The 13,005-nt window shown below is 39.0% G+C and overlaps 1 protein-coding gene across 1 annotated transcript in view; it reads left to right on the forward strand.

Moving 5' to 3' along the window:
• Nucleotides 1–13,005, forward strand: part of MYO16 (myosin XVI) — a 407,151-nt gene that overhangs the window by 41,162 nt on the left and 352,984 nt on the right. Inside the window, exon 3 of the mRNA XM_060079968.1 lies at nucleotides 8,963–9,106. Within this exon, the coding sequence (XP_059935951.1) occupies nucleotides 8,963–9,106 (144 nt within the window). The remainder of the gene's footprint in view (nucleotides 1–8,962; nucleotides 9,107–13,005) is intronic.

Genomic DNA, 13,005 nt, shown 5'->3' on the forward strand with positions numbered 1-13,005 from the left:
ATGTATTCTTACTCTGTGTGTGTGTGTTTGACAGAAAGAAAGAGAAAGGAAGAGAAGTATGGCCACTTCTTCATGTATTGGACTGGCCAAAAAGTTCGTTCGGGCTTTTTCCGTAACATCTTATGGAAAAACCCAAACGAACTTTTTGGCCAACCCAGTATATGATGTATCCAACTTTAATGAACACCTAAAACTCAATCTTCCCAATCAGCAGAGCAGCGGTTGCTTTCTTCACCTTAAATACAGCCAGAATGCTGCCATCCCTCTTCACCTGGTTAAACCACCCTCCTTCTTCCCTGGACCAGCAGCTTCTTCCCTCACCTCCCTGGCCCCATCACTGTGGACCCTACAGTCTGTTTCTCCCACAGCAACCAGATCATGTCACTCTGTCAAAATGCCCCAGGAACTTCCCTTCCCACTCAGGGAAAACTCCAGAGTCCTGCTACGGCCACGTGGAATGTGCCCATACCTTTGTGCCCTCATCTCCAGGGACCCCCTCCTGCTCTAGCTGGTCCTTTAATGTGCCCACCATGCCCCTGCCCACATGCTTTCACCATTATTTCCACTGGAACATTCCCCTGCCGAAATCTGCATGGCTTACTCCCCCGCTTGCTTCGACTCTCTGCTCAAAAATCATCTAACAGAACAACCTTCTAGGTCTTGTCCCAAAGGATATGGCAACCCATTCCCACCACCCCACCATCAGCTCAACTTTTATCTGGTTGTTTGTTTCATTCCTTGTAACACAACTGCCACCAAACAGATCGTAGGCTCAGGTGATTATGTTCTGTTTCCCAGACTGTCAGCTCCAGGAGGGCTAGGACTTGCCCTCTCATCACTGTTATATCTGCAGCACTTGGGAGAGTGCCTGGCACTTACTAGGTGCTCAGTAGATTTGTCTGGTAGGCACATGAACCCATTAACTACTTAATTAATTAATATATAATGCTGTGATAGGTATTAGGGGTGCAAAGATGCAAAACACAGTCTAACAGAGTTTAGTTTTCTGAGGGAGAAAGAAAAATAAACCATGGATTATAGCAGACCTGGAAGCAGGATAAGCAGGTGATAGAGAAAGAGGAAAATGATGAGACCACTTGGCCACCTTCAGAGGTAGTTCTGAAGCCTTTTATCACCCTCCTGATCAGACTGAATTACTCTTGTATCCAAGGTCTTGTATCCAAGGTCGATCTTGTCACAATGGATTGTAATTAATGGAGGATGTGCCCTTTTTCTCTGCTGCTTGACTGAATTTTCAGAAACTGTGATGTCTTAGATACTTTTATAAACTTAGCATGTGATGCATGGTAGATACTCAACACATCATAAATGAATGAATGAATGAATGGATGGATAGATGAATTGTCAGAATATAAGGATCTTTTTGGCTAATGAGAAGGTCCAGGTAACTGAGCCTAAAGGCAGTAGAGTCAGAAGAAAGAAGAAATGAGAAGATGAAGGTGATGAGGTGGATGGGAAATGCTGCATTAGCTCTGGGTCCAATGCAAACACACTGCATTTTTATACTGTTAGACTTTGTTTGTGAGACTAAGATAAAGCGGCTTTGAAACCAGAATACATGTAAGTAAACTTCCTGACGGCTGCAGGAATGTGGGCTCAGCGCTGAGCCTCCTTTTCCCTGGGTTACTGGGGAAGGGTAAGCTGTGACAAAGTGAGAGAGTGGCATGGACATATATACACTACCAAACGTAAAATGGATAGCTAGTGGGAAGCAGCCACAGAGCACAGGGAGATCAGCTCGGTGCTTTGTGACCACCTAGAGGGGTGGGATAGGGAGGGTGGAAGGGAGGGAAATGCAAGATGGAGGAGATATGGGAACATATGTATATGTATAACTGATTCACTTTGTTATAAAGCAGAAACTAACACACCATTGTAAAGCAATTATACTCCAATAAAGATGTTTAAAAAAATGAAAATTGCAGTTTGCCAGAAAGACAAAATTACAGGGTTTCAAAATTCCTTAGGTACTGAAAAAGGCAATTTCGCCCTCAAAAATGTAAAGTGTGAGCAACCCTGTGCTCACCCCACCTCTTGGGCATCCTGCAATATGAAGCCTGATGCTTTATCAGCACCGAAGCTCTAATTATATAATGTTAGAGCAATGTCTTTGAGAAAATGGCATCGTATGCTCATGCAAGGCATCAGGAATAAACTGTGGAAGTTGAGATTCCCCAGAGTTTTGCTTGTTTAACTCAATTATTATTCACTGAGCACCTCACTGTAAGTGGAGATTTGGGGAAGACTCCTGGTAGAAATGCCACAGTAACTTTTAAGTTGGAGATTAATAATTCCCTCTGTATTAAAGGTAGACAATTGACAAACAGGTTTTAATACTTTTTCATCATATACAATCTTTAGTTTTATCATCTTTTAAATAAACTTTCAACAGTAAGTCTGAATTTGCATGTTTATCTACTCTTCATTCAATAATTTATGGATCAAGTGTATCACAAGTATCAGGTACCGTTAGAGGGGAAATAATGACAAGTAACAATATCTGCACCCTAGGATTTTAGTCTCTGTGGCTAATATAGAGAAAACTCAGCTGTAACTCTTTGGAAGGAACAATGCTATGTATGGAGTTGAAAACAGAATCACATGGAACTTTGCTAAACTGCTGTCCAGAGTTTTATGTTATGACCTTTCATACATAAGCTATGAAGAAGGAACTCCTTGTTGTAAGGACACCCTCTTGCATGGAGTATGAAATGCAAGTTCTTTTGATTCTGTACTGTGACAGCAGGAGACCGTAGAGAAGCTTAAGTGAAATACATTAGAAATAGGAAAATCTTCTTTCTTTTACCTGGTGAATTCTCATTTTAACATAAAGGCAGGCATTTAAGCAATGGAGTTCCACGTCGCTGATGAAAACAAGCTACAATGGATGTGCAAATATGCCCAAGACATTTGGTAAATGTCAAAAGCAGATTAGAGAATAGTATATATGTTACACTCAAGACAGGTAGACATGGTGGCAGGGAGGAGGGCAGAGAATCTTTTCAACAGCTGTGAAAATCTTGAAGAATACACAAGGAATTTTTAAGAGTGACTCAGGTTGGGGAGGAGACCAGATCTCATTTTTTACTCTTTTACAAACTGCTTGAATGTGTTAAATAATAAGCATGTATGTTTCACATAATGAAAGAAATTACACTGTCGTGGGCCCAGGGTTCAGTCCCTGGTTGGGGAACTAAGATCCCACGAGCTGTGTGGCATGGCCAAAAAAAGATGAAGATAAAACAAATTAATACAAAATACTTCTTAGAACTATGTTTTTATTAGAAGCTTAATTTCTAAAAGTTTCAATCACTATTCTATTCTTACAAGAACATCTGGGTCTCTGAATCAGGCTGTTCTTTGGGCTTTCTTCTAAGTTTCTCTAAAGTCTCAGGAGCTGTAAGAAGCAGAGATAATTAGCAGTTTACTACAGCAGCAGCAGTTCAATGGCTTCATATCTTTAAAATCAAGCAGAAAATATTATGCTATGAAAAGAAGCAGAATATTAGGACTCTGGAGACAATGTTTAAAGGAATATCTTACTTTAGAAACTACCTAGGTATTAAAGAACAAAAAGAGTCCCTACGTGGAAGTTATCCACACTTTGCTCTGCTTGCCAGAGCATATGGGCATTGATCATGTAATTCCTTTGCTTTCCCAAGGGAAAAAAAAAAGGGTAAAGGCTGCAGGGGTACCTTCTAGCAAAAAAATGAAAATGAATCCTACCAGAAGACAACATGCCCTCTTCAGGGGATTTTCCTAGGGAGTTCCTTGGGGGAGGTGGAATGGGGGGGAACATCCATACAGGACAGTGCCGCAGAAAACAGAGAGGCAAACGAAGAGGCAAGATGGAAGCGAAAGGATGATGTCATTGAGAGAAAGAGAGCTGGGCCATTCTGATGTCTGGTGAGACTGCAGGATGCTGCAAAGTCCTGGGAATGGGAAGTAGAGTTGCCATTGGCTGTGAACAATGACCCCTTTATGTTTTTTCAAGGATGTGATTTAAGATTCAAATTCCTGACTGCACTTTGCTTTTTAGAATCCCACATCTATTTGGTCCATGAGAATCATGGCATCATAACTGGAAAGTCTGAGTCCAGGATGTAGATCAGTATCCAGCTGGGTCCTGAATGAAAATCGTACCTTTGTGCTGCAAACTGTGGGTGCACTTTTGTTGTGATGGCCCATGTGCATCACCTAGGGGGTGAAAAAGCAATGGAAGAGCAAGTTGTGGAGATCTTTGGAAGGCCGTCAGAAACAGAAGGGAGTGACTTTTCCATTTTGAGTAAATAGATCACACAGAACTGGTTCATTCAACATCAATTATAAAAAACAAAAATTCCCAAGTGAAGTTACTGGTGAGATTTTTGTTTTGTTCTGTTTTGTTTTATCTGTGCAACAATGGAATTCTATTTGTAAAGAATCAGAACCCTTTCTTACAGGGTGAAGGCAATTAGACACAGACTTCCTGGGACTGTGCTCCCCTCCAACAGAATTTTCAATCAACCAGCATTGAAACCACTGGTGGATCTTTCTAGGAGATTTGGAGTGTCACATCCTGAAAGGTTCTCCCTTAGGGAAGTCTGAAACTCCCCCACTCAGAGAGGCCTTCCTTAAGCAAACAGTTCCAATCATTTAATTGACTCTCTAGACATGCCAGATTTCATGAAATCCCACGAATGGCTATTTTCATCCCTCCTCAATATTTTCCAGACTGTTTCCTACTCTGGACTCTCCTCTGAGGTGGCTCCATGGCTGACTGGACTTGCGCATCTTATCTCTCTTTTGGCTGCCTCTTTTGACTGCCCCCTTGAATGTAAGCTGTTGATTAGGGAGGACATATAGCTCATAATACCAACCCTCTGGTTTGGCGTATGGTGGGGATGTGGCAGATCCTCAGTGGATATGTATTTAATCAGTGGGTTATGAATGTCTCAACCCCTGCCCCTTTATCCTAGTGTTCCCATACTTAATTGTCCAGTTCTTACCAGGCAGTTGAGGACCCTCTGCTGTGACTCTATAGAATGCTCTGTACACCCTCAATCTCATTGAACTGTACTATTTCTCAAGGGTGATTACCATGTCATGGTCCTTTATGTATACATTGCCAAGCACAGTGCCTGGAATACAGTATTGCCTAATAAAATCTTGGCGATTCACTGTGAAGCAAACCAGTACTGCAGCTCAAGGAGCAGAGTTTACATTCACTGAAAAGGATAACAGTGTTATTAGGAGTTTACAGTTTCAGGATGTGCATTAGGGGTACATTTGAACCTCTTTAGCAATGACCTGTTCCATAATTAGAGTCTGGTTCCATTGGCCGGAAGCTGTGCTGTTTGGAATGCCGGTAGAAATAATAACTGTACTTCAACGTAGAGTATTCTGGATAGTTTATCCATGGCAAGGTAACCTGGAGTATAAATACTTACCAGAGAGAAGATACATGAAAAGCAAAAATGATAAGAAGTATATTCAAGATGACACTGTATGAATATGATCCTTCATTGTGATATAGTGACAGAGAAATGGGAGTGACTTTGCAGAGATCCAAGCACTGGCTGAAAAGCACGGCCCATGGGATTGACACTGAATGCACAGGACCATATGGAAGTTCCAGAGTGATGTCAAAAATTTTGGAAATTGCAACAGATTTGAATTCGTTTTGCTACTGATATAAATCTCTACCTCTCTGCCGCTCTGTATCTCTCTCTCTCCCCTCTCTCTGTCTCTGCCTCTCCCTGATTGTAGAAATGTTTTTGAACCACTAAGAACCCGTAAACACAGGACAAGAAAATGGAACTTGGCTAATCCAAATTGACTGTGTAAATCCTGTTGCTTCTCCTCCCCCCAGAGCTGCCAGGCAGTGCAGAAATACATAGTTTTAATAGTTTTAATATTAGAACTATGCCTGGCACATGGTATCCACTCAATAAATGAACCTGCATCAAACTGGTTGTTGTCCTAGTACCTCTTTGCTGGTCTCCTCTGTCCCAAAGGCTTTGTAATCAACACAGAGGAAGGAAAATAGATACTGAAAATAGATAATCATCGAGAAAACTTATGTTACAGTAGATCTGACTCCAGTTTAAAAAAAAAAAACTGGCAACAGATAATTTACATTTGTGAACCATAGGATTTGGAGTGTGAGCGCAGTGTATATCGAATTTTTGATTTTCTGAGGGTAGATTTCAGGGTCGTTCAGGACATGCTGCTCCTTAGCCAACCAGAACTAAAACATATAAAATACCCCTTATAATAATGTGGAGGGAAAAGGCAACACATTTGAAGTTTAAAATTGTCTTTGTTTGTGATTTGGTTTCTATAGTTTTCAGAGTCTTTGGGGCTGAATCAATAATTCACATTGTAGTGGGTTTTTGTATGTTGAGAAATATCACCTTTGTTTACAAACTTATAAATGAGTGAAAGGATGCATTGCCAGAGAAATTGTGAACTACTGAGCTGGTGTTGAAAGTGTAAGTGGTCACTTTCTAACCCTGGTCAATTCCATGAACGTCTCAGAGGAAGGAGCTATCGGCCATGTTGTTTTCTAAGTGTACCCTAAGAGGCAGAATGGAATATCCTGGTCACAGATGGGGACTGCAGAATTTAATAATTCAGCATGGAGCTAATCTTGGTCATGAGGAATGGGCAACTAAAGTACAATGTAGGTGAAGATTCCTGAACACTGGAAGGAAGACATTTTAAACTCTCATATAGGGTGGGTGACCCAATGTACTTGATGCCTCATTGTTTGGTGGTGCTCAGAAGTGGAGCAAAGACTGTGGTCATGGTTCCTAAGCCTTTGATGAAGGCTTGGACCAGGTTATGGGAAGAGCATTGTATGTAAGGACAGAGTGAATCTTAGAAAGAAGCACATGAAGGTGAACATGCAGTGATTCTAGAAGAATCAATGATAAGCTGAGAAAATAACCCAGCTTCTTCAGGGTCCTAGGAAAGACTAAATTTACCTGCACAGGGGAAGGCTCCAGGAGAGATGGTGTTTCCAGAGAGATATATTTCCATTTAGGTTCTCTGGACATTTCTAGATGAAGAACGTTTACTTGAAATGGACTGTTCCAGAGATCCAGTGGAAGGAAGAGTGTGTGGACATGAGGTGCCTGGGAGGCAGGTTGGTCAAGGGGCTTCAAAATTCAGGGCAGGCTTCATGGCGTGTGCCTTGTAATTAGAAGGGCTCAAGCTTGCTTTCAGGCTCTGCTGTCGCCATCTTTAAATTCTTAGGAATATTTGAATAAAGGGCCCTCTATTTTCATTTTGCATAAATTATGTAGCTAGTCCTGCTTGACACTTCAAGAAGGAGATGACAGTGACAGGAGGAGCTGGGGACTTGTCTCCAGGTGGAAATAACTGATGTTGTCTGAGTTCCATTGAGGGTGACAGAGTGGGGCCTCAGCCATTCTTATGGTTCCATAAAGTGTCCCCAGAAATTGCTACACATGGTGAAAAACTACCTGAATTGGGAGGAAGATTTTCTAGCTTGATGAAAATTCTTTCTTGGGAGAATGAAGTTTACTATATAGCAATAATACTGTAAGAACATTGTACCAGGAATATTTAGCCATCATCATCTTTGCAGACAAGTGTGATTAGAAGGTACTTATTGCTGTCAAATTATTATTCACGATCCTCTGAATGTGAATCTAAACCTTACGTCACTTGAGAGGTCGGGTATCACTTTAAACACGGTATCTAATTAACTATGTTTTGGTAAAAGACTGAAAGCTAAACCTTAGGTATTTTTGAATCATCAGTGTGGATTTCTGTCGTGCAGGTTGAGGACATCTTGACAGGCACAGAAGGACGAGGTCACATCCGGTTTGATTATGCAGGAAGCTATCAAAACGAAAAAGAGAGAACAGGAATTACTTGCATATGAATTTCCTAAAAGAAATTGGGTCCAGGCCCCAAATTCTAAAATGGATGTATTAGCTTTTATTCTCTGGTCCTCACCTTATCAGTCTTTGTACCCAAACCTGCAGTGAGTGTGGATGGGGTCATGGTTCATATCATCAGGCCCTAATGGTAGGGACGATTTGTTATTGTTACACATGACATGGAACATCAGATACACAAATATCTTAGTTCAAAACTGAAACTAATCCTTCAAAGTTCATGTGTTTGCCATTGCCCCAAGTGCTTTCATGTGTCCCAAAAATGGCACCCCTCAGATCTTCTTCCATATGGAATGTGCACCATGATTTTGCATTGTCCTTTTTGTACATTCTTGATAGTACCAGAGAATGAAGAAAGATATGGAGATTCTTCAATGACTGTGTTATAACTGTGAACCACAATTCATGTATCTTTGTTTTAAGTTGAAGTATAGTTGATGTACAATATTATATAAGTTATAGGTGTGCAGTATAGTTTTTAAAGGTTATATTCCCTTTATAGTTATTATAAAATATTGACAAAGTTCAAATCTTTTGCCTATTTTTTAAAATTGGGCTGTTTTCTAATGACTAATTATAAAGGAAATTAAATAATAATAAAAACATACATGTATCTCTGTAGTACCCATTTCCTGTGCTGTCAGTCTGAGGGGTTATCAGTTAGTTTGAAGTTTTCCCACAACTCACTGAGGCTCTGTTCATTTATTTCATCATTTTTCTCTTTGTGTTTCATTTTGTGTAATTTATATTACTGCCTTCAAATGACTAATCTTGTCTTCTATAATATCTAGTCTATTTTTCTTTCCACTGTCCATGAATTCAGTTTTCCTTTCAGTCTTACATATGCTTCTTTCCTTGTAGGTTAGTTAGGGAACATGAATATATTCTCCCCAGTTTAGTTCCACCTCCCAAGTTCCAAAATTGGCATTGAAGTTGTCTACCTATGGAAAGGAAATTTGGATTAGGTTTATTCCAAATAAACCTATCATAGTTTGTTATCATAGTATACTTTCTTTTATTTCTTTTTTCAGTGTGCCCGGTATGATAATGTCTTCATTGCAGAGATCCTGATTGACAGAGGGGCCAATGTCAACCACCAGGACGAAGATTTTTGGACACCAATGCACATTGCCTGTGCATGTGATAACCCTGATGTTGTCCTACTGCTTGTATTAGTAAGTAAAGCAATTCAGTTTATTACCATTTGAAGATTTGATGGCATATAAGAGTCTGCATATTTAACCAATAATACTTCACAATATGTAATACTTCAGGTGAGAAAAAAATGTGTGTATATGTCATCACTTATTTGCCTGGAATTACAAGATAATTTGAGACTAAGGTTGTGGGTTGCCACATAGTTCATAAAACAAATTGTGTAGATGTCACACCAAGCTCTATTCCTCTTGCCTTTTTCTTGGAAATTATATGTCTTGATACCTCGCAAGTCAGTGCTAACTAAAATGGTTTGATAATTGTTGTTTTGTCTTTCAATTCATTCTCCTAATTTTTAGCCAAACTAGGTATATGATAGTAAGGCTATGTGGCTTATATTGAATCTTCTTCTCTTGTTTAAATCTAGCAAAGAAGTGTCTACAACTTTTGTTTACATGAAAGTGAAAACTCTAAGTATAAAAATCACTGGAGTTATTTGTTGTCATTGTCTTGAGTTATAGCTTAGACCCTGACATGGGTCCTCACACATACTATAATTATTTTAGAATTGGGATTCTTTCTGTTTAGTTTATCTCTAACAAAGATTTTAAGAAATTATGCAGGATTTTTTAGAAAGCATACTAGAATATAAGAGTAAGAATGAATGATTTGCTTTTTTTCCCTTTATTAATAAAAATTGCATAATTCCTTAGTGATTTTCTATTATGTGCCTGGCTTTTCACATAAGCCCTCAAAATTTCACATACAAGCAAATTGGTGCTCAAAGATATTAAGCAACTTGCCATAGGTCAAAAACCAAACTATATCTCTGAACTTAAGGTCATTGTCCAAAGTCTGTCCTTTCTCCCCAGGGTCATGCTGCCTGTCTTGACAAATTACCACATACTTGATAGCTAAATACAAGAGAACTTTATTCTCTCACATTTTGGAGGCCAGGAATCTGAAATCAAGGTGTTGGAAAAGCTGTATGCCCTATGTCAGCTCTAGGGAAGAATTCTCCCTTGTTTCTTTCTAGCTCCTATGGATCTCTTGCAGTCCTTGGTGGTCCTTGGTTACAGATGCATCACTCCAGTCTTTGCTTCCATCATCACGTGACCCTCTTCCCTGTGTCTCTGTGTCCAGATACCCCTCTCTTTTCTTTATAAATGCACCAGTCATAGGGTTTAGGGTCCACCTTAACTCAATACCACCTTATCTTACCTTGATCTGCAAAGACCTTATTTCCATAGATCACTCACAGATAGTAGCCTTAGGTCTTGAACATATCTTTTTTAAAAAAACACAATCCCACTACACTGCTTTCGTCCCCCCTTTAAAAATCCTAAGCAGAAGCCTTTTAGGATGAAGACTATGAATGGAGATTTTCTTAATCTTGTAAGAGATTTAATTTGGTCTAGTTTAGTCTAATTTGTCCCTCAAGAATTTGTAAACTTTTTTTGTTTTTATAGAAGAAGTGTATATCACTAGAAATGTGTTCCTTTCAAATTCTGGAAGATGGCAGCTAGAGTAAATAAGTAAGGAAAGATAAAGGAAATAAAGACGATTTAGCTTGAAATAGAATCATTTGGGGAGATAGTACTCTACAGGAAAACACATGAAAAAGTACTTAACTCATTTATAAGAACAAATCTTCACTTTATAGAAACTGAGCCTAAGAGGAATTAAACTAACAAGTCAGCACAAAGGCAGTGAGATCTACTTAGTATTTGCTTAGTATTAAAGGAAAATTTAAAACACATCTCAGAGGGGAACTATATGGTCTTTTGAGTGATACTATGAAATCATCAACTGTGAACTCTTTGGAATTCTCAGAACTCATAGAACACCAGGCTAGATTTTTTAAGAAATGGCTTGGTCTATAGTAGTTGTTTGAAACTTTTTTTTTTGGATAGTTCAACCACTGGATGACTTGGGTGAAGCTGGGCTATAATTATATGAGAATGAGATAGAAAAGTTAGATTCATAGTTTTGTGGTTTTCCTATGTTTTAATTTTTTTTCTGACTACTGATTGAGAATTCAGAATATTAGTTGAGAGTCACTTTTTCAAGGCCCGTCTCCATTTATTTTCTCTAAGTAATTATGATTAGTTACACCAAACGTTTGCCAAATTAGGCTTTCTATTTTCATTTCATTCATGCAATTCTCAGGAACCAATATTCATGTGACTGAGCTTGAATTCTTAAAATCCTTCTTCCATTTCCTCAATGTACACTGCTGGATGAAGACTTCCCCTTCTTGAGTTCAGAGAGTTTGTCAGCCCTTAATTTCACTGCCAGCCAAGATTTCCTTCCTTCATTATAGAGTATCTGTTTCTTATTTCTGATGGAACAGAGTAAGAGGATCTACCTTCTTTGTAGAGTCTGCCCTGAGTCCTGGTCTAGGCATCTCATAGGATTCTTACAACTTAATATCACAGGGACAGCCAAGAGAAGGGCTCAGGACATGGCAGGGTTGTGATTTCAGGGTGCAGAAGCTATAACTACTTACAGATGACTCCCCTTCAGCATATAGGGACTGTTGCCAGGAGTAGCATGGGTATCAGAAATACCACTGATAGACTAGAAGTAACAAATAACTTGAACCACCCAGAGGGCAGGAATGAAGCATGTTTATAACCAGAGCTGGGATTAGGGCAGCCCATGAGGACTGGTACCTGGGGTGTCAATATATAAAGTACTATAATTATAGAAATAAGTTAGACATATAGTGGCAAATTACTTAGGTCTTCCTTGTGACTCTTTGCATAACTGAGGAAATATACATGTGCCTTGTTCCTGTTGAGGTTAAACAGTGTCTTCCAAGGAAAATCAATAAGCACTGGCACTAGTCCCATTTCCCAAAACAGATGCTTAGAAAAATAACAACAATTTGAAGAAGTACTAAATCATTGTCCTGAATGGGGACACCCTCATGTCATTGTCAGACTCAATGATAGCTCCATTTTGATGAGGTGAGTTCTCTACACTCCTTTTTTTGTACTTTTATTGTATTCCCCTATTCTTTCCCATTTCCCCCCAGTTGCCACTAGGATCGTCAGCATATTGCCTGAGCTCCTTTTTCTTTCACCTTATCATGTATGTTGTGCTTGTTTAAATATGATTTACTTTTCCCTTTGTTCTCGTATGACACAGTTTCTGTAACTCCTATTTGTTCCCCTGGCAGTAACTGAATTTTTTTAATGGCCAGTTGCCTTTATAATAAATATCTCTTCTGCCTAGAACAATTTGATTTATATTCATTAATTCTTTATCTAGCTTATATCAGTGGTGTTCATTAGGGAGCTCTAAGTTAGGCATTAACTAAATTATTAGCTTCCAGCAAGTCACAGAAGTAACTAGCTGGTGCATACATGGCTATTTGTTAAAACAGTGCCGGCACTTTATAGAGACTCAATGTATATATATCAATACTTGCTGAATACATACACAAATGACTGAAAGAATGGCAGGCCAATTTTTGGAAGTCAGCCTGAATTTAATATTGCTGTTATTAACTCATATTATATCTAAAAAAAAACCTGTCTTATAGCCACATTCATCTTCTTACATATTCTAGAATTCTTCATCCTACTCATCCTACATGTGTATTTAGAAGTGCTTGCTTCAACACACATGATCTCAATGTCAGGTGATACTGCTTTTCTTTAGGCAGAATTGAGAGCTAGAAACTGGATTTACTTCGTGTATAAACATAGAATTAAATCTATAATTGTCAGGTTATTAACATTTCCATGGTCTGCAATGCCCTATTTCTCAACCATAGAATAACCCAACCTCATATGCAGAGTTATATATCTGCCCGTTGCTGTTATTCATTTACTGATGACCATCTTTAATCATTAACTAATATTTATTGATCACCAACTATCTTTAACATAATTCCTGCCGTCAAGGAAGT

Source organism: Mesoplodon densirostris, chromosome 17, assembly GCF_025265405.1.
Source record: "Mesoplodon densirostris isolate mMesDen1 chromosome 17, mMesDen1 primary haplotype, whole genome shotgun sequence".
NCBI classification, from domain to species: domain Eukaryota; kingdom Metazoa; phylum Chordata; class Mammalia; order Artiodactyla; family Ziphiidae; genus Mesoplodon; species Mesoplodon densirostris.